General features: G+C 35.7%; 1 protein-coding gene across 6 annotated transcripts; it reads right to left on the reverse strand.

The window, feature by feature from the left end:
* Nucleotides 1-519: 519 nt before the first annotated feature.
* On the reverse strand, nucleotides 520-20,579 carry SPDL1 (spindle apparatus coiled-coil protein 1). 6 transcript variants are annotated; one of them, XM_064596585.1, is made up of 12 exons: nucleotides 20,440-20,578; nucleotides 15,923-16,106; nucleotides 14,120-14,296; nucleotides 11,414-11,608; nucleotides 10,679-10,828; nucleotides 10,484-10,582; nucleotides 10,296-10,406; nucleotides 8,014-8,154; nucleotides 7,487-7,590; nucleotides 6,496-6,683; nucleotides 4,039-4,378; nucleotides 521-1,457 (listed from the first exon to the last, which is right to left on the reverse strand). In XM_064596585.1, exons 1-12 carry the CDS (start codon nucleotides 20,496-20,498, stop codon nucleotides 1,310-1,312), a joined length of 1,896 nt encoding a protein of 631 aa, XP_064452655.1. In that variant the 5' UTR covers nucleotides 20,499-20,578; the 3' UTR covers nucleotides 521-1,309. The 6 variants fall into 6 exon arrangements, with proteins under 6 accessions (XP_064452656.1, XP_064452655.1, XP_045757596.1 ...); XM_045901640.3 differs by having other exon boundaries at nucleotides 20,321-20,449; XM_064596586.1 differs by lacking the exon at nucleotides 8,014-8,154 and having other exon boundaries at nucleotides 520-1,457.
* Between the last annotated feature and the right edge of the window lie 19 nt (nucleotides 20,580-20,598).

Below are 20,598 nucleotides of genomic sequence, written 5' to 3' on the forward strand. Positions count from 1 at the left end.
ATGATGAGCACTGGGTGTTATACTCAACTAATGAATCACTGAACATTATGTCAAAAACTAATGATGTACTATACCTTTGCTAATTGAATTAAAAAAAAAATTGTATGTGTCAACTTGGTAGGGTCACAGAGCCTAGATATGCAGTCAAACATTATTTTGGATATTTCTATGAGAGTGTTTTTGGATGGGATTAACATTTCAATCTGTGGACTTTGAATAAAGTAGTTTGCAACTAGTGCAAGTCCTGTTTAGAACAAAAGACTGAGCTCCCCAGAGCAAGAGAGAATTCTGCAGCAAACAGCCTTTGGACCTGAACTATATGTAACATTGGCTCTTCCTTGAGTCTCCAGCCTGCTAGCCCACCCTGATGACTTTGAACTTGCCAGCCTCCATAATCACATAAGCCAAGTTCTTAACATAACTCTCTTTCCCTCCCTCTACCACTACTCCTCTCTTTATATATAAATACACCCACCTACAGTATACACGAAATTAAGTTGTAGACCAGGCTATAATCATTTAAAGGGGGAAAAAAAGTCTTTATTTGGAAAGTTTAGAATTAAAAATATATATTATATATGTATATAATTATATTAATTATGTATGTATAAATATAAAAATTATATGTGCCAGAGAATTAAGAATCTGTTAAGTTCATTTTACTTCTTTTATCCCCTTTTGATAACAATGTGTTATCTATACAGAGTAAAAAACAAAATAGAAAGGGGATATATTATTGTTTTATTTTAAATTTCAAAATTATATTTTTCATAAGCTTGAGACATAAAATTTAAATCATGTACATGGATACAAAGATGGACATAACTACTTAAAACACTGACAAAACCCAGTTACAATATAATATATATTTTTAAACCAAGTTTTCTGTTTTTATAATATAGTGAAAAACTAAGTTCATTAAAAAGTACATAGGAAAATATAATAGTTAATAGCTAATTCTGTGTTCTCTTTTCAAATACGTGACTTTGAAGGTATGTATTAATAACACTTAAAAAATACATATAAAATGCAACAAATAGATTTATAACACTTTCCTTCAGTTATTAGTTTATTCACCGTAATTCACAGAAGCTCCATGAAGAGTCATCATTTAAGGAACTCTCCTGGTTAGAATCACAACCAAATTTTGAACATTTGGTCAAAGGAACATGAAAATTCCAGGTCTTGGCATAACAGGTAGAAAGAAATAATCTACAATGTTGTATATTTCAGATGAAGACAATCTTAACTAAGTTCCAAATCAACTTTTTTGGGCAAGTGGTACCTTACTCTCATTAAAGAAAAGTCCTTACTGCTGAGGGCACTGGGTCTCTGGAGTTGATTTGGAAGAAACGTATAAAATAGGGTGTGATTTCTTACAAGTTTCCTTTTCCAATTTGCTTGCAGTTTCTTTCCCTTCTTTAACTTCTGTTTGAAGCCTTGATTCAGCAGCTAACCTACAGGCATTAAAGCATCCACTCTGAATTCAAATGCAGTTAAAAAAATTAAAGAAGAAACAAACCTCTCATATAATAGGCCTCTAATGAAACGTGATCAATTTTTTTATGTATATGAGGAAAAAATTATAGTTGACTCCAATACCATTAAGAACTAAGTCACTGCCTCTCTAAAAGAAACTTTTTTATATCAACAAACTTAATTTTTTAAATGCCTAAAATGGTATTTTTAAAGTTGATAAAAGTCATGGCAAAGCCTAAATTAAAGAATTAAAATATAATGGGATGTCTATTATGATAATACACCTAACAAAAAAATTTAAAAGCTAGAGCACAATTTTAATGTTAACATGATATAACAAAAGGCAAACACAAGATAAAAATAACATGGAATCCTGGGCTGCATGAATACATAACCAATTTGTCTCAAAAAACAAAAAATAAAACTTAAACTGAATTTCAACTAGAATAATAATTTAAGAAAAAATAAACAGTGGAGAGGTATTTTAAAAGGTTTATAAAGATTTTATAGTAAGAGCATCAATTAAATTTATAAAGCATGCAACAGTGTAGTCCCCAGTAAACCCATATTTATTGTTACAATACTATCATAGGACTGTGTGTCTACGTTAATCATGCAGACAGCAAAAGGTTGGAAACGTCTTAAGTTAGCAGATGGACTCACACATACACAAAAACAAATGTTTTGTGGTATTTTATTTGTTTTTGTTTAATTTGCCAGACAAAATTCCAACATGCTACTTAATTTGAGTCAAACAAGTAGCTAAGTACATTCGCTTAAGTAACTTTTATCAAGCAAAAAAAGGCAGGAAAAGAAATTAAGACAACACAGATAGCAAGGTCTGCACTGATCAATTCTGGAACTTTACCTCCATAAATACACAATAGTCAAGCACACTTACACCATGAATCACATATATACAAGCATAACCTATTGAGTTCATTTCAGAACTACCTGGAACTCTGTGTGTGTGTGTGTGTGTCAGACAAAATTCATTTGAAGTTACTTTTTCCTTGAGAATATTAAACTTTTATTTTATGAGACTTATAATGTTATTATATAAAAATTCAAGGAATGGAGTTATAAATTACAGTTGACCCTTGAACAATGTAGGGGTTAGGGGCACCGACCTTTGCATGAAAATCCTTGTATAACTTTTGACTCCCCCCATACTTAACTAATAGCCTACTGCTGATTGGAAGCCTTACCCATAACATAAACAATTAACAAATATTTTGTATATATATATTATATACTGTATTCTTATAGTAAAACTAGAGAAAAGAAAACGTTATAAGAGAAAATCAGAAGGAAAATACATTTACAACAATGTATTTAGGGAAAAATGTCCGCATATAAGTGGACCTGGTCCACAGTTCAAACCTGTGTTGTTCAAGGGTCAACTGTACTTCTCTTAATATTAACAGCAGCTCACATTGTTAAGGTGCTTTCACTGTAGAGCACCACCTTTCATAACACTGAAGACTTTAAATTAAAAAAAAAAAAAAAATCAGATAAAACATACAAAAAAGCCCCTTTAAAAAGGTGGGCTATGCTTGACTATATTAACTCAAATGCGCCCACTTGTAAAATGTCTTATTCTATACCCTCCCATCTACAACTCATGTAGCCCTAGCAGCACTTTAAAGATCTCCTTTCAAAATCAGACAATCCAAGCTCTTTTCACAGCAGTATGCTTAATTTTTTAAATGTCTAAAGATATTTGTTTTAAATTCATCTATTATTCCATTGCATACAGACATCCTTTATCATCTTTTTATTACCTTCTCCATTTTCCTCATTCATTTCTCTTTGCCCTACCCTTGGTCCTGCTGTATACACCCTGAATTTGTGTCTTATTCCACCCTAGCCTCAGTCACTGTTACCTACCTTTCTCTTTCACTCACTTTCTCTTATCTTATCTCTATTATTTTTTTAAAGATAAGGCTCTTAAAATTTTAATTCCTATACACATATACGTCTGACACTTCCTCTTTTAGTCACAAACTGAAATACGTAGAAACTAGAGGCTTTGAATTTTGATATAAAATGAAAATGAATTACCTTTGATATTTAAAAATGTCAAAATCAAAGCTCATTCTTAAAGACTTAGCATAAACATTTTCAAAAGCCATAAAAAAATTTCGCCTAACAGTTTTCTAGAAAGCTGAAATTTCTTAGACCACTAGAAAGCCCTTTTAGGAGGTAAGTTAATTTTTCTTTCATGGCCACTCTTGAACTAGGGAAAAAATAACCAACTGTACATTTATTCAAACCAACAAAACATTCAGAGATGTACTAGACTGTGATATTTTTGTTTCATGAAAGAGCACAGTGTGACTTTTAAAAATAATTCTCTTATTCAGGAGTTCTTTCCCTTTGCAATCATTTTAGTTTTTCTTAGTTTTAGAAAAGTTGAAATTAGGTAGATGAAACTGCGAAATTATACTACATGCAATACTAAGAAAATAGATAAAGAAACAGATAGCACAGTTCATGCAGCGATAGAGAAGAGATGGAGAGGTCTGCTGGTTGCCCTGAAGTAAAGAGGACACTGACCTGGGAGAATTGGGGGTGTTTCCACTTCTTTCACTTAAGGCTTCAGAGTCAGTTGAAAATCCTATAAGTTTCACACATTTCTTTTCCTTCTTTGGCTGAATGTCCATGGGCAGACTTTTGTGAGGAGAGAGATTGATTCCTGGTGTATTTATAGAAACTATCTTTTCTAACTGCAAGTTATCTTCAGAATTGCTTGGACAGCACTGGGCCTCGTCTTTCTGAGGTGGTAATCTATAAACTTCTTCCCCAACAGCACTTTTGGCACATGCATTGTTAGGGGTGGTTATATCCACAGGCAGGACCTCTCGCCTCTTTTTGGGTACAGGCACTTCAATTTTCTCTGAGAATAAAAACCATTAAAAATATATTCAGTCAATAAGTCAAAACAAAGACACAGTAAACATAAAAAGATAGAACAAATTATAGTTCTTTCCTTTCTTATTCTTCATTCTTTTGAAACCCACTTATCTCCTTACTGAAATCTTTTATCCTTTCTTTTTTCAAGGACTTCATTAACTATCTTTTAAAGGTTATCTGGCTATAAATTTTTCCTTGGGAACTCAAAAGATTTAGTTCTCGCAAGGAGAACTTATGTTCTGATATTGTGATAAAAGTTACATGGGGCTTTATAAGATTTCAGTGGGGAGGTAAGAAAGGTTACAGTGGCTAAGAGTCAAGGAATCCAGGTACTAATTCCATACTAGCACCCTGCAGCTGGGTGACTTTGAGGAAGTACTTAATCTCCTGAGTTTTATTTTCTTTATCTGTAAAATGGGGATTAAAAAAAATCCACTCCACTATTGTAATGTTATAATGATTACATGCAAAGAACAAGTTAAACTCTCTATGGCAACTTGTGCCTATTAGCCCCACCCACAAACTATATTCAAAATCTGAGTACTTCTACTATGGATACTTCCCAAATTCAAACCACAGTATGTCTCATTGCAGACTATGACAAGAGCCTTCTACCCCCACTGCCTAAAATAACATCATTCCATCCCCTATGCAGGTCTATTTACAGTCACTACATTAATTAATTGTTCCAATACCTTTTCCCTAACCCCATAACAATGTGTCTTTCATTTTCAAAATAAAAAACATTAGTAAAGTTGGAAAAATCATGGTTGGACATGGGGTTGGTGTTCCTACTCTACATTGTTCTTTTTAAATCATTATTTTCCCTTTCTCTTGTACTGCTCCCCACATCAACTAGATTCACTATACTTCCCTGTCTCTTTGCTGTGTTCATTTCAGCAGATTTCCGAAATTCATAATGTATAATCCTTAATTAGGAAAGCCTATTAGAATCGGGGAAGAGAAAAAGGATGAAAGAGAAGCCTTTTTAAACTATTAAAAACCTTACTATTGCTGACAACCTCCCCACTACAGTGAAGAATCCCTCGAGTCACTGAGACAATAATAAAGATAGTCTTAGGCATGTGAACAGTGTGGGGGCAAAAACTGGCTGAAAATCTATAACCTAAAACGTGTAATAACACTTTTTTTGGTTCTAAGAACCATTGCATTCTTAGGGTTTTTTACTTTGGGCCTTTTATTTTTTAATTTACAAACAGTGAAATCACTCTTTTTAGTATATAACATGCAGAGCCCTTATGGTAAGGCTATTTTCTACCTCAGTGACTATATTTGCTAGTTGTCCTCTAATATCTGTCCTACTAGTATTCCTCAATAATAGAGCCCCCAAGAGTATACTCAATGATATTGTAATAATTTTGCATGGTGACAGATAGTAACTAGACTTATCATGGGGGGTCATTTTGTCATGTGTAAGTATTGAATCATTATGATATATACCCAAAACTAATAGAATATTAGATGTCTATTACACTTAAAAAAAGAAAATCCCAAGATGTAGTTGGGAACATGGCTCTTGAGAATCAACACTGCATTTCTCAGCTTTTCTTGTAGGTAGGTGAGGCCACATGACTCAATTTTGCTCAATGATTATGCCAAAGAACAATGCAAATGAAGCCTAGATCGTGACACTCCGACCAGTCCTGGAATGCCTCTTCCAGACTTCTGTAATGGGAGGAGACTTACTACCTATCTTGTTTAAGTCTCCATTATTTTAGGTGTTCTATAAACAATATTAACTAAATCAGCTCCCAAACATCAGTTGCTTCAACAAAATCAAACTCTTTGACATACTGCATAAGATGCTGTAGTTGTAAATGGAAAAGTCTCTAAGGTTTTCAAACCTTAGTTCTAGTATACAGATACCCAATAGAATACGTATTATATTCAAACATACCCAGTACTCAGTTCTCTTTGAATTTTCCTACACATTTTGTAGCTGCAAATTTATTAGAGATACATAACCACAAATTAGTTTGTAATGGGATTTGCATAAAGCTGTAGTAAGAAAAAAAACTTGATATGATTTCTCAGAGCTTCTCATAATTTAAAAAGACAAAACATATGAGACGTGCATACCTTCAGGTTCATACTTCAGTTTTAGCTCATCTAGTTTAGCTCTCAGTTTCATATTTTCACTTTGGGAGAGCTGGAGGCATCTTTCATTTGCAAAAAGTTTTCTCTCAATATCCAAAGCCCGTTGGCTTTCAAATAATGCTTTCATTCGCTGTATGGACAATTCACCTTTAGTGCTTTCATTTTCTTTGCTATATAAATAAAAAAAGGAGAACCAAGGAATAGTAAAATAACACATAATATACATAAGGGTTTTATATAATATATATAAAACATATTATTAGTGCAAATCATTTATTATATATTCGAATTCTTAGATAAACATGTATTTCCTTGGGGTTTTAAGTAACAAAGAAACAATAGGGGCGCCTGGGTGGCTCAGTGTGTTAAGCATCTGCCTTCGCCTCAGGTCATGACCCTGGTCATCATCCTGGTCATGATCCTGGGATCGAGCCCCACATCCAGCTCCTTGCTCAGCAGGGAGCCTGCTTCTCCCTCTGACCCTTCCCCCTCTCGTGCTCTGTCTCTCTCTCTTACTCTTTCAAATAAATAAAAATCTTAAAAAAAACAAACAAAATAAGCTTTAGCAGCACTTTCAAATAAAAAATGTCATGCATTCTTCAAAGGAAAGGAGGAAAATATTCTTTCCACATTAATGCATGTGTAAGTAATTTCCTTTTAAGTTTCAAATTAGATGATATTTGTTCCTGAAAAATTTAGATTGTAAGAACATTTTCTATGTCAAAGTTCTTTTCACTTACCAATCTAAAATGCTAAAGATGGAGAAATAAAAATATTTATTCATTGAAAGTATTTTTTTCTTCAATAACCAGCACTAAGTATATATTGATTATATCTTATTTGCTACACAAAGATATTTTTGTTGTTTTTCTTTTCTGGAATTTCTTTAGGCAATTTGAAAACAAAAATTTTAACAGTACTTATTATAAGCAAGTCAAGAGAATGTCCATCTTTCTAAGCGCCCAGCACTTACTTTAAGTTGTCGAGCTGTATCTGAAGTAAATCCGTGTAATAGGTGTTATCTGCCAGAGCGCCAGAGTTGGCAGGAAGTTTAGATTCTGTACTTTCATATAAACTCTAAAGAAAAAAACAACTGTTATTACTTAAGATCAATAACAAATTAGGTTAGTCCAGTTGTCCTTGAACAATACAGGTTTGAATGGCACAGGTCCACTCATATGTGAATTTTTCATAGTCTATAGAGTACTATAAATGTATTTTTCTCTTCCTTACAAATTTCTTAATAACATTTTACTTTCTCTAACTTAAGAATACAGTATATAATATGTATAACATACAAAATATGTGTCAATTGGCTGTTTGTAAGTAAGGCTTCCGGTAAAGAGTAAGCTACTCATATAAAGTTTTTGGGGAGTCAAAAGTTATGCAGCTTTTTGACTGCACAGGGTTGGGCATCCCTAACCCCTGTGTTGTTAAGAGTCAACTGATTTAAGATATTCAAACCAAACCTGGCTGCATAATTAAAGGGGTTACATGTACCTTAAATTTCTCCAGATTTCTAATTTCACCTAAGAGGTGTTTAATTTCACCGTTCTTCTGCTCCAGCATAGCAAGCAACCGTTCCTGCTGCTCATATTCAGTTTGAGACCCTTTCATTTGTAGCAATGTGGCGATTTGTAACTAGGAAAAAAAAAAAAATTACCACCCTAGTGCCCCCCCGCCCCCAACAGAGAACTGTAGGGGAGAGGAAGATTCTGATAACTATATTTTGGTACAGTGCATATTCTATACTACATCACCTTGAATTCAGTTTGGAAACTAATAGCTATGTCTACTTTAATAATCTAATAATTTGAAAATATTTATATCAATAAGTTTAGTTACAGATATAACTCTTGAGTACTTAGGAGTAATATCTGACATCTATAACAATTATTTGTACTTCTGGTGAAATGTAAAATTGAACTGAATGGCTATGATCCAGAAGCATCACTTAATTGGTAAATAAACTTGTCCAAATGCTATAATGTTGTACTTTACTCATCAGATGCATTGTCATTAAGGGTCTAATGGGGTTTCTCAAAAATTTTGATTAACTTCAATAGTATTAAGTGGAGGAAATTATTAAGCTATTCACATTTATAACGGTGAGATTTACAAATGACAAGGATGGAAAACAAAGGTAAAAGACATCTAAGGATACCGAGGGAATCTTCAATATAAATATAAATATATTTATTTTTTAATAGCAGCAATCAACTTACCTAATTATGACTCCACCTAAACCTGGAGTTGTATACCAACTGAAGGGAAATTAACTGGAATCTAAAACTATCATTCCTTTCTGCCTCCAGAAATTTCTGGAGTTCTAAAAAGTGCCAATAGTTTAAATATAGTTTTGAGTAAAATAAGCAATGATATATGGTTGCAGTTATGGTTATGAAGTTAGGAAGATGACTTTTAACATTTTTTTTTAAAGATTTTATTTATTTATTCATTAAGAGACAGAGAGACAGAGAGAGAGAGGCAGAGGGAGAAGCAGGCTAACCGCTGAGCAGGGAGCCTGATGCGGGACTCGATCCCAGGACCCTGGGATCATGACCTGAGCCAAAGGCAGACGTTTAACCATCTGAGCCACCCAGGTGCCCTGACTTTTAACATTTTTAAGGACCCATTTTTTGTTCCTGCTTCAGGCTGGAGTCTAAGAAGATTCAGATGCTACCTGTTTATAAAGATAACTTGGAATATCATGGGAACATTTGAAGATTAATAATAGTAGCCCAACAAATACTGAAAGAAAACAAAAAGAAAATGTGAGAAAATTTACAAAAAAATCATTCCTGGATAGGTGAGTCTTGGTAAACGAGGCAGTACCACTGAAATCCTTTAAAAACCACAGCTGTTTGTTAAGTCAGCACTTCCTTATATGCACTGTATAAGCATTTTACTATGCTTTCATTTAATTCCAGGTCAATTTAAGAAGCAGGTTCTATCATATCTACTTTATAGACGAGGCGACTGATGATGCTCTGAAAAGTAAAAATACTTGTCCAAGGTCACATAACTAGCAACTGACAGAAGTAGGATTCAATCCCAAATTGATCTAACACCAGTTTAATTATTACCTTTTCTTATTTCTTTTTAAATCTCACCATCCAACTGGGGGATGCGCATTAAGAAGGGCACTTGAAGTAATGAGCACTGGGTGTTATATGCAACTGATGAATCACTGAATTCTACCTCTGAAACTAATAATACAGTGTATGTCAATTAAATTGAATTTAAATAAAAAAAATTTTTTTAAATTATATGGGCCTATATGCTTGACTTGAGGAACTGCAAGAAAAGGATATTCAAATCTCACTCTATAATAAGCCTTTGCAGGAGAACTGAAGAATGGTGAGAGAGCTAGTTTTCATTGAAGTAGAAACCTTAGGCCTGTGCTAAGAAATGCCAGGCCAACAGCTGGAAATAAAAACTTTTGAAATTTTTTTCTCCATTACATAAAGATTATATATTTCTGGGAAAGCTATTGAGTAACCATTTAAAAAAAAAAAAAAAATCAATCACAAAGCTATTGAGTACCCATTAAAAAAATCAATCAACGGATGCTAACTATACTACTACTAAAGGATTAATTTTTTGAAATAAAATATAATAGATCTTTGAGTCAATCTAAAGATATTTTTTCTAAAATAATGCAGTTCTAGAAATAACTAAGTACACTCTTTGAAGGAAAAGATGCTTTCTTTGATGTATCTGTACACATAATGTGGATACAAAATCAGTTTAATAAACCTTTGATGGTGATAACGTTATACCTTCATTCTTTGCATCTGTTCTCTGTTAAATGCATTTTGCTTCTTTAGTGACTGATACTTGACTTTAATACTGATAAACTGACGTTCCATTGCTGCCCTTCGATCTTCCACCTAGAAAATATTAGCATGTTTAATTACTCGTATTAGGTGAAATGCAAATTTAATCAATGAGAGTATTTGTCACATACCTCTGCAAACAAAGAGTTGCCTTTACTATTGGGGTCCAAGGCTTGCTGGAGTGCCTGGTCTAATTGCACCTGAAGATCTTGATTTGCTACACGAGCTTTCTAAATTTGAAAGAAAACAATTTAGCTAATAGAGGTTAGATTAGCAAGGAATCAACTCATTATAAATTGGAAAAAATGTTACTTTAATCGTAGTACCTCTAAGGCATTATAGTAAGAAACTGCTTCTTTCTCTCGCTCCTCTTTTTCTTCTTTAAGTCGGTCTACCTGGCGCATTAAATTAGTACTAAGAAGTTCTAGTTGTTCTTGTCTGTACTGTAGTTCATTCACTTCTTCTTTGAGGGTGCTCTATTCAATAGGAATTGAAAAAGAGGAAATTCTCTTGAATAATCTTTCATTTAGTAGCTGCTCAGTTTATCTATCAGAAATGGTTTACAGCCAAAACTAAAACTAAAGACGTAGTCAGCAGTTGTAAAGTGCATAATAAAAGAATAAAAATTACTAAATTTTTCAGCAGGGAACCAAATGAAAGGCTATCTTTCTTTCCTATAAATTTAAGCCTTTAATTTTTAATTAACCTCAGCCTGCAGTGAAAAAAAATCTACATTCATATGCATATCAATTTCCATGAAACCAATGTTTTATATAGGGCTTTTATGACACAAACTAGGATCAGAGTTAATGACTCTAAGTTCTCCCAGAGGTTTCATTAATCTAAAGGTAATCTGCTTTACATAATCACATAATCTAAAGCTTTACTATGAATGAATAATCCACCAAAAAACTCTACATTTTTTAATTAGTAACATCGAAGTTAAGACAAAAAATATTTCAGCTTTAAAATTACCTAAGAATTATAACAAAAACATGTAAAAAAATATGCAAGGAAAAAAGAAAAAAATAACCTAAGAACATAAATGCCATAAAAATTACCTTTATACTTTCCATTTCAGTCAGCTCAATTTGAAGAGCCAGCATCTCTGAAGACATGCTTTCGTGTACACGCTCAGACATTATTCTCATTTCCTCTGATTTACATGAGAGGAGTTCCTTCTGATGATCTACTTTGTGCTTCAACTGCTTTTCACTAAGCCTAGCTTCATCTAATTCGGCTTTCAGTTTTTCTAACTAAAGTAAAAAAGAAAAAATCGCAATCTTAAAAAATCAAAAGGTAATTGAAGGTCAGCAGAAAATACAGTATAAATTATTCTGGTAACCAGAGAATAACTATTTTATAAGACAGTCAAGCTGAACAAAACTACACTTTCATATAGTTCTCTATCTTGGAAAACTAAAATACACAGTTTAAAGGAAACAAACTAATAGCAGAAGGATGAAGTTGTAGGGTCAAGCCTAGATTTAGCTGTTCCATTCCTCCTAGGTAAAAACTGTGAATGACTGTATCTACCATTACTGGGTTACTGTGTGGCTCTCACCTGAGATCAGGGTGGTAAAACATTCCGCATGATGCCTAGAATTCACTAAACAATTTCTGTTATCAAGAAAAAACTTTTGCTTGATGTCCAGGGTTATAATTATCACCTATTTTGAATTATCTTCAATGAGGTATCAACATTCTATATCCTGATATCTGTTTTCTATTTAAAAAATAAGAGCCTCTTGACTTGTTTTCCTTTTTCTATTTTCATTATGTGAAAAAAAATTTCAGCTGAACAATCTATGTTGAAATGTGGCTATCTTTCTGAAAAACATCACTGACTGACCTAAATTTACTGCATGATGAGACTATTAAGGTTTCCTATTTGGCCATGGCTAAGCATCTTACAACAGTGATATGCGTTGTCCCACAAATATACAAATAGTCCATACAAGTAATGAAAGTATGTCTGGACTCTTGGCCACTTTGGCTTCTACGTGAAGAGTGAATGGTATGGATAGCAAAGATGGAAGCAGGCTACCTGGACAGAAGGCTACAATGGTAGTCTAGGGGAGAGAGGACGGTGATCTGGACTAGAATGGTAGCAGCAGAGATGGATGCTTTGTAGATCAAGTTCTTACAACCAGTTGATGGAATAACTGAGAAATAAGTGAGGGGTGCCTGGGTGGCTCAGTCAGTTAAGCATCTGCCTTCGACTCAGGTCACGATCCCAGGGTCGTGGGATCGAGCCCCACATCGGACTCCCTGCTCAGTGGGAGAGTCTACTTCTCCCCTTCCCTCTGCCCCTAACCCCCGATCATGTTTGCTCTTTCGCTTGCTCACTCTCTCTCAAAAAAGAGAAAGAAAGAAAGAAAGAAAGAAAGAAAGAAAGAAAGAAAGAAAGAAAGAAAGACAAAGTAAAAGATATCAAATATAACTCTAAAATTTTGGCAGAGGTGATTTGAGAACACCCATTAAGACTGAAAATATTTTTTGACTAATTTAGTCTTTGCTCACCAAAAAGCCATCTCTTATATAAGTGGCCTTGCCTCAGATTGTGAATATTTCCTACATTACTCTTTTTTGTTTAGGTAATGAAAGCCACTGCTAAAATGAAAATAACATGGCAGGGGCGGGGGGTGGGCAGGCCTCATTTTCAGTCATTGGTGTCTCAACTCAGATTAGTTTCAGACAAGGTGGATTACTGTTTGCCAGTATGAATGCAAGAAGATTCTAAGTATTACACGAAAACGGATTTTGATAGCCATGTTCATCTGACTAAAATTTAGGAAAAAATTTAACCAGCTCAAATATATAATTTCATTGATATCATTACTTAAAATGAGAAAACATTTAAAAAGAGAGTTAATTTAAAGAAATTAACAGTATAGGTGGTACAGATATGGACAAATCTTAAAAGACGCTACACAAAACATGGAAAATTAGAAAATAGGCCGAAAGTCAGGTAAGGTTTTGTAGAAAAGGGTCTGGAAAGTATGGACTCTCTACAAAGAAGAGCCATGATAAAGGTTCTGGATTCCTTTGAAGTAACCTGAAGGAACTAGATAGTTGGGGGTAACCGAAAAAGAATGGACAACGTGTTTTTAATGCATGAAATGAAGCCAGTGTACATGTCGTTAGTTTAAGTACAGTGACGTGGGCTTTGGAATCAAACAGCTCCAGTTCAAATCTTGACTGATTTCTGTAATTTTTGTCCAATTTACTCAATATGTTTAAACATTGGTTTTCTCATCTGTTATCCACAGACAGTAATGGTACCTTCCTTACTGATTGTAAGAGGCAGATCATATGTCATTAGCTTATCTTCAATAACCAAACTAGAAAAGTATCAATTCTAGTGTACATTAATTTACAATAAACTACTGGTTTCTTTTGTAGGATTACAAAGTGTACTACTCCTTTCAGTGAAAGCTAGGACACTAGTCTTTCTGAAAGGGGACTGCCATACTATGCACTATAAGCAAGAAAGTCATGCTTTTCACTAAATTAAAATGCCATAACAAATATCCAGTTATTGAAATTAAATAACTGTATTTAATTAGTAGAATGTTATTAATACAAGTCCCTTAGGTAAACTCTTGTTTCTCAGTGTTCCCACTCCCAATATTATGATGATGGAGCCTTGATCTCAGCTATTTTGCATAGATGGCATTAAGAAAACCTTCATCACCTAAAATTTACATACGGCTAACTCCATAAACATGAAACATTTTTGTTTTGACATACATAGATATCCAAACCTTATTTTTTAGTTCATTTACTTCTTGTCCATGGCTTCTGCTCAGTTGTTCTTTTAATTGCTCCAGGTGTGTTTTTTGTTGTTGTTTAATAGCTTCACATTCAGAGCTCAAACTTTCTAACATTCGACTCTTAAGCTCAACTTCTCTCTGAAGAGTATATTTTTCTTGTTCATAGTCCTGAAAACAGATTCAATTATAATTTAATTACATAAAAATAACTTAAAGCCACCACATATCAACAGTTCTCACCTTCAACTGTTTCATTCCTGTTTCACATATTTGCTGCTTTCTAAGTAACAACCACATGTAGACCTGGAATAACTCTGTAGCCAATCAGTCTTAAGAAAAGCCCGGAGAGGTTTAGTCCATTCTACTGATGTGGTAATTGCTTCTATACCCTGTCAAGGAAGTAAGAGGTGTTCCATGGCATGTCAACACGTCACCCAGGCGCCCCTCTCACAGGGAAGTTTAAAGATTAAAAAAGCATTAGTTCAAACTCATTCAGTAAGTTTTTCAAATAAGATAAAATAAAACTAGATTAAATCAGAGAAAAATAAGCAAGTTATTTTTTTCCCTATACTTAAATTTTGAGATCAAAGTTTAAACATATTATTGAGCATTTGCTACATAAAACAGATTAATTCATTCTTTCAATTAATGTGTGCCAGACATTACACACATAGCAATGAACAAGAGAGACAAAATTCCCTTTCTCATGGAGCTTACAATCTGGAGTTAATAGAGTGAATCAGTGAATGATAGCAACTTTACAAAACACTCAGGGAAGACCTCTCAGCTGAGGTGACGTTTAACAGACACCTAAAGGTTGAGGACTCAATCCATGACAGTGAGGGGATGTGCAATGCAGATGAAGGCAGCTCGTGTAAAGCCCATAAGGCAGGACTAGTATAGCTAAGCACAAGGGAAAGTAGTTTAAAATGAGGTCAAAAGGTTGGCATGGATAAGATCACACAGGAATCTGCAAACCCAAGTAAGGAGTTTGGATTTTGTTGTTAATATAATTGGAAGTCATAGTTGTGTTTTTAAAAAAGCAGGACTGTGACATGATCTTTCGTTTATTTTTCAATGGCCATGTGGCTGCTGTTGTGAAAGAATGAACCGTATGAAAGGCAATGAGGGAAGCAGGCAACCTGGTTAGAAGGCTACAGTAGTAATTTAGGGGACAGATGATGGTGGTCTGAATTAGAGTGGCAGTAACATAGATGGGTGTTTTGTAGGTCAGGTTCTTAGAACTTGTTGATGGATTAAACAAGAGAAGTAAGGGCCACAAAGATACGGAGTAAAATTCCCTGAAATTTGGTTCAAGTTATTATATATTTACTAAGTAAGCTAAATTGCAAGAGAATGTTGTTAGCAGGCAGGGAATCAACTATTCTGTTCATGTTACTTTTGAGATGTCCATTAGTAGGCAATTGAATACACAAGTCTAGACTTTAGGGGTAAACTAAGGACTTGGTGGTAGTGTCATAAGGCATTTAGATGTTATCTAAAACTATGAAACAAGTGAGGTCACCAAGGAATAGTACAGATAAAACAATATCTAAAATCCAATATGTCCTAAAGAAAACAGTAACTTGATTTTTCAAATTCAGAACACACAGGGGCAGAAAGAATACTAGGAATTCATTCACTTCAGTCCCCTTTATTAGAGACAGGGGTGAATAAGAACTAGAACTATAATCTTCAAAAAGGAATAAAACTACTACTAATAATAATTGCTAGACAATAAAAATGTTCAATAGCTAAGCACAACCTTGTAAACACAGGAATCCAGGGTCCTACCTCAGTCATGGTCATCATTTCATTACGACATTTATCCAACTGATTCTGCAACTCATTTTGGCTCTCCACTAGTTGTAAGCCATACTGTGCAGCTTTTAGTCGCTCTTCTTCGACTTCTTTGAGCTTGCATCGAAGATCTGCAATTATATCTGCCTCCATGTTTTTTTCTTTCGTTTTTAATCTACTGTAAATAGAGGAAATGAAAGTACTTAAGCTTAAACAAAATATCCCGTACAATGATAACGATAATAAAAGACATATATATCTTTCCCCCCAATACTATTGCCATGTTAAAAACATAGCATCGAAGATTTTATTACTGGCTTTTAAGTGGTCAAATTTGCATTCTCGTTCTAAAAGCAAGGTCTGATAATTCTTTTACCTGATTTGAGACCAAATCAAACAGAGAAAAAAAAAATTGAACACATTTAACTTTGTTTCTAAGAAATGCAGTTATCAGGAAATTGTTCACTTGTGTGCTAAGCTTCCTTAAATGCTGAGGAAGGGTGGGTCTCATATTTATATCACTATACAGGTAACCAAATTAAGAGCACAATGAAAGAAATCAAGAACTTAGAGTAACATGACTGCTACTTAAAATACAAACATGCAGCTTTGAATAAGGTTTCTAAGGCAAGGACTATCATGTCCACAATTTTTCACAACAGTGTTAACTTCCTGAACACATTAAATTTGCTGTATTGACAACAGGTTCACTAGTATTTTCCATTATTCATAAGAAGACATGAAAAACAGAATCATGTTCAGAGTAATTAAAAACATTTCTTTCATTCTAGATTTTCAATCAAGGACTTAAACAATCAAGGACTTTTATATAGAAACATTCCATGTAATTCAACCTTACTCATCAGCCTTTTCAAATTGGTCCATCTCTTAGGCCAGATTCAAACTCAGCTTTGCATTCAAAGAGCAACAGGCTGTTAATAAGGTTGTTTCCCCACTTTCCAGACAATGTAGTCATCATTCAACAATTATTTCTTAAAGCCTTATGTGCTGAACTCCATTCGGGCATTTCAGATCCATCAGAAGCCAAATGAGCCAAAAAAGAAAAAAAAAAGTGCTCTTCTTTCATGAAACTTACCTTCCAGTGGGAGAAGACAAGCAATAATAGTATCATAATTAAATGCATTAGAAAGTGAAAAAAAAAAAAAAGGAAAGAAAACAACAGGATAAGGGATCCTGGAAGAAGTGGGGGTATTGCAACTAGGATGAAATCTAAAATAAGCATTGTGGGGGAAGCCCTCAAGGTGATTTCTGAAAGAAAAAAAAAAACCTTGCAGAGGATAAAAGAATTAGCTATGTATCTATTTCAGGAAAGAAAAAGGAGTAGAGGAAGAGGGGTAGCACCAAAGTAGAAGAACACCCAAGGAATAAACAAGATAGAGTTTAAGTCACAGGCCTTAATAGGGGAGAATAGGCAAAGCAGGCCATCACAAGGACTTTGGCTTCTACTATGAGTGAGATTGGGGGTCACTGTGAAGTCTGGAGTAGAGAGCCGATACATTAAAAGGATCATTTTGGCTGTTATGTTGAATACTTTGGAGGGGAGCAAGTGGGAAGCAGAAAGACCAGGTGAGATGACTGCTTACACAAGGGTGATTATATAGGAGGTGGGGAGAAATGATCAGATTCTGCACATATAGTTTGAAGGTAAAGCCAACATGATTTTCTGAAAAATTAAATGTGGGGTGTATGAAAAAGAGATAAGTCAAAAAGCCTTTAAGGCTTTTGGCCTGAGCAACTAGTAGAGCAAATTTGCCATCAGCTGAATCATCAAAAATTATGAGTAAAAATTGTTTTGCAAGAAAATCAGGGGCTTATGTTTTGGACATGAAATGTATCAAGTAACCAGTTGGCAATATGAAAAGGATCTGGGCTGGAAATATAAACCTAGGAGTTATTAACCTAAATCCTTGAGTCTTGGTGTCACCAGAGTACGAGCATAATTAAAGAAAAGAGGACCAAGGATTGAGCCTTTAAGAGGTGGGAAAGAAGACAGCAAAATATACTCAGGCATGACCAGTGAGGTAGGAAGAAAACCAAGAGCACATATTATCCTGGAAGCCAACTGAAATGGGCTGGAGAGAATGGTGGGAAAACAGGAAACAGTTTTGCTGCAAAGCAGAATAGATAAACGAGGCATTAGCTGAAGGGAAAGTAGGATTAAGTTTATCTTTTTTAAGATACAATGTTTTAAGGAAAAATAGCATGCTTGTATGTCATGGGATAGATTCAGGAGAGAAGAAAAACTGATGATATAGAAGGTATGGAGAACTGCTAAAGTGGTGAAAAAGAATGAGGTCTAATGTACAGGGACTGATTTTAGACGGGAACATGAATATTTCAACTAAAGTAAGGGAAAGCAAAATAGATGGGTACAGACACTGATAAGTAGGTAGATTAGTGGTGGGAATCTGAGTAAGTGCCCTTCTAACTGCTCCAATTTATCAGTGAATTAGGAAGCAAGGTCATTAAGTAAAAATGAAGATGAAGGAGATAAATGGTTTCAGAAGAGAGAGAGAGGAAAAAAAAGGTATCCAAGGCTGGCAGTTACTGCTCTGAAATACAGGAACTTTCTGGGGTGCCTGGGTGGAGCAGTCAGTTAAGGGTCTGACTCTTGGTTTTTGGCTCAGGTTGTAATCTCAGGGTTGTGAGACTGAGCCCCGTATGGGGTTCCTCACTCAGTGAGGAATCTGCTTCAGACTCTCCCTCCCTCTCCTTCTGCCCCTCCCCATTGCTCACTCTCACTCTCTCAAATAAATAGAATCTTTAAAAATAAAGTACAAGACCTTTCCAAAGCCTGTAGGTGATGGGGCTAGTCCCTAGTTATTGCACTGGTTTATTATGTATTTATTGAGGATTTACCATTTGTCAGGCAGAGTGCTTCAGGTGAATTATCTCATTTAATTCTCTTGATGGGCCTAAGTTAAACATTAATGTCATAAACATTTACCAAGGAAAAAAAGGGAGCTAACTTCAAGACATCCCATCCAGTGATGTCCAAGGAAGTCAAAAAAACTAGCTCTCGTTCTTTCAAAAGATTTGCTAGAATTCCTATTATGTCTCAGGTACTGGGCTATTACGGAGGACACAATGTGGACCCCAAAACTAGACAATGTCCCTGCCTTCTTGAATCTTACAGTCCATTAGTGGAAAGGCATTAAATCAAATAACTGTAAAGTTTTATAAGTGTGATAAGTGCAAGAGGGAACCTGTAACATGGGGGTGCTGTTCTAAGTTGGGAACTGAGGTGGGGGTGAGGGAGTATGGACAAGAGATTTCCCTGACAAAGTGACTTTTTTTGCAAAGGTCTAACGGATGAGTAAGAGTTAACCTGTCAATCTGCAAAGAGGTAGCAGGGTTGAATAACTATACCTAACACATGCCAGACATTGTACTTGGTACTTTGCATATATTATCTAACTCAACAACCCCAGGAAATATAAGGTATTTCCGCCATTTACACATATGCAAACTGAGGCACGGAAAGGTTAGGTAACTTGCCCAGGGTTACCAAGCTAATAAGTGGCTGAGATGGGAACCAGGGTCTAGCTCCAAAGTCTGGTACTCCTAACCACTTTTCTGTTCAGCCTCTCAGAAACATAACATGCACAAAGCATTTAGGACAGGGAGCTCAGGGATTCAGGCTGCTTTAGTTCTTACTCCACAACACACTGGCAGCATGAGCTTGGACAACTTATTTAAGGTCTTGTGTTCTCATCCATAAGATAAAGACAGTAACATCTACCTAACAGGGGTTTTGAGATTAAACCAGCTAAGGGATGATAAGCAATTAGAATCTGACACGCAGTTGTCTGGGGCAGCGCTGTCCAACGGAAAAAGAATGCGAGCTGTGATATGTCATTTTTAATTTTCTAGGAGCCACGTTAAGAAAAGTAAATACAGGTGAAATTCATTTTAGTAATGTTTTATTCAACCCATCCATCCAAAACACTAGCATTTCAACATGTAACCTTTATAATTCTTAACGGGCTGTTACTCTTCTTGTGTAGTCTTCGAAATTCAACGTGCATTTTATATTTACAGCATTTCTCAATTCGGACTGCCACATGTGGCTAGTGGCTACCATCCCGGACCGCGCAGGCGACCCGGCCTTCCTTACTGATGCACGATACCCGGGGGTGTGGGGGGGCGGAGGGGGGCCACACAGCCCAACGGAAGATTGAGACCGCCTCGGAACCTGGTTGAGAAGAACTCCGGGTTCCGCTGAAGAAGCTGTTCCGGGTAAGGGCCTCCGCCATGACCCAGACCCCAGGTTTCCTGAGGCCCTGCTTTCCCCACTCCCCATAGAGAATCCCTTCGCCGCTCCCACCGCTCCTCTCCACACACACCTCCCTCCAGGCCCGTTGCCCCTACCTCTCTCCTCACCCCTTTTCCCTGCTACTGCAGCCGGCGGCTCGTGACGAGGGCTCAGGGCACCCAGGTTCGCGACGGTAACACGACCCACAACCAGACACGCCCGCCCATTCACTCACCTAGCTCTCGGGTAAGCGCCAGGGCTTTTTGAATGCTGTTCTCGCGACAACTCACACATCTCGCGAGATGTTCCGCCCAAGCCGCGCGCAGAGGAAAAACAGGGAGGAACGTCCGATCCAGCGCCCCGCCCTCTCTGCCGCGCCTGCGCAGAAGCACGT

This window comes from Mirounga angustirostris, unplaced genomic scaffold (genome assembly GCF_029215605.1).
Source record: "Mirounga angustirostris isolate CCGP_5_RB_7025 unplaced genomic scaffold, mMirAng1.0.hap1 SCAF_7, whole genome shotgun sequence".
Lineage (NCBI taxonomy): Eukaryota > Metazoa > Chordata > Mammalia > Carnivora > Phocidae > Mirounga > Mirounga angustirostris.

Bases quoted from the DNA above. Each gene is read 5' to 3' on its own strand.
- SPDL1 (XM_045901621.3), bottom strand. From the start codon at position 20,498: ATGTGTGAGTTGTCGCGAGAACAGCATTCAAAAAGCCCTGGCGCTTAC. The intron at 10,829-11,413 runs GTAATTTTTATG...CCTATTGAATAG, and splicing joins CTGAAATGGAAAGTATAAAG to AGCACCCTCAAAGAAGAAGT. The intron at 7,591-8,013 runs GTACATGTAACC...TTTTTTCTTTAG, and splicing joins GAAATCTGGAGAAATTTAAG to AGTTTATATGAAAGTACAGA.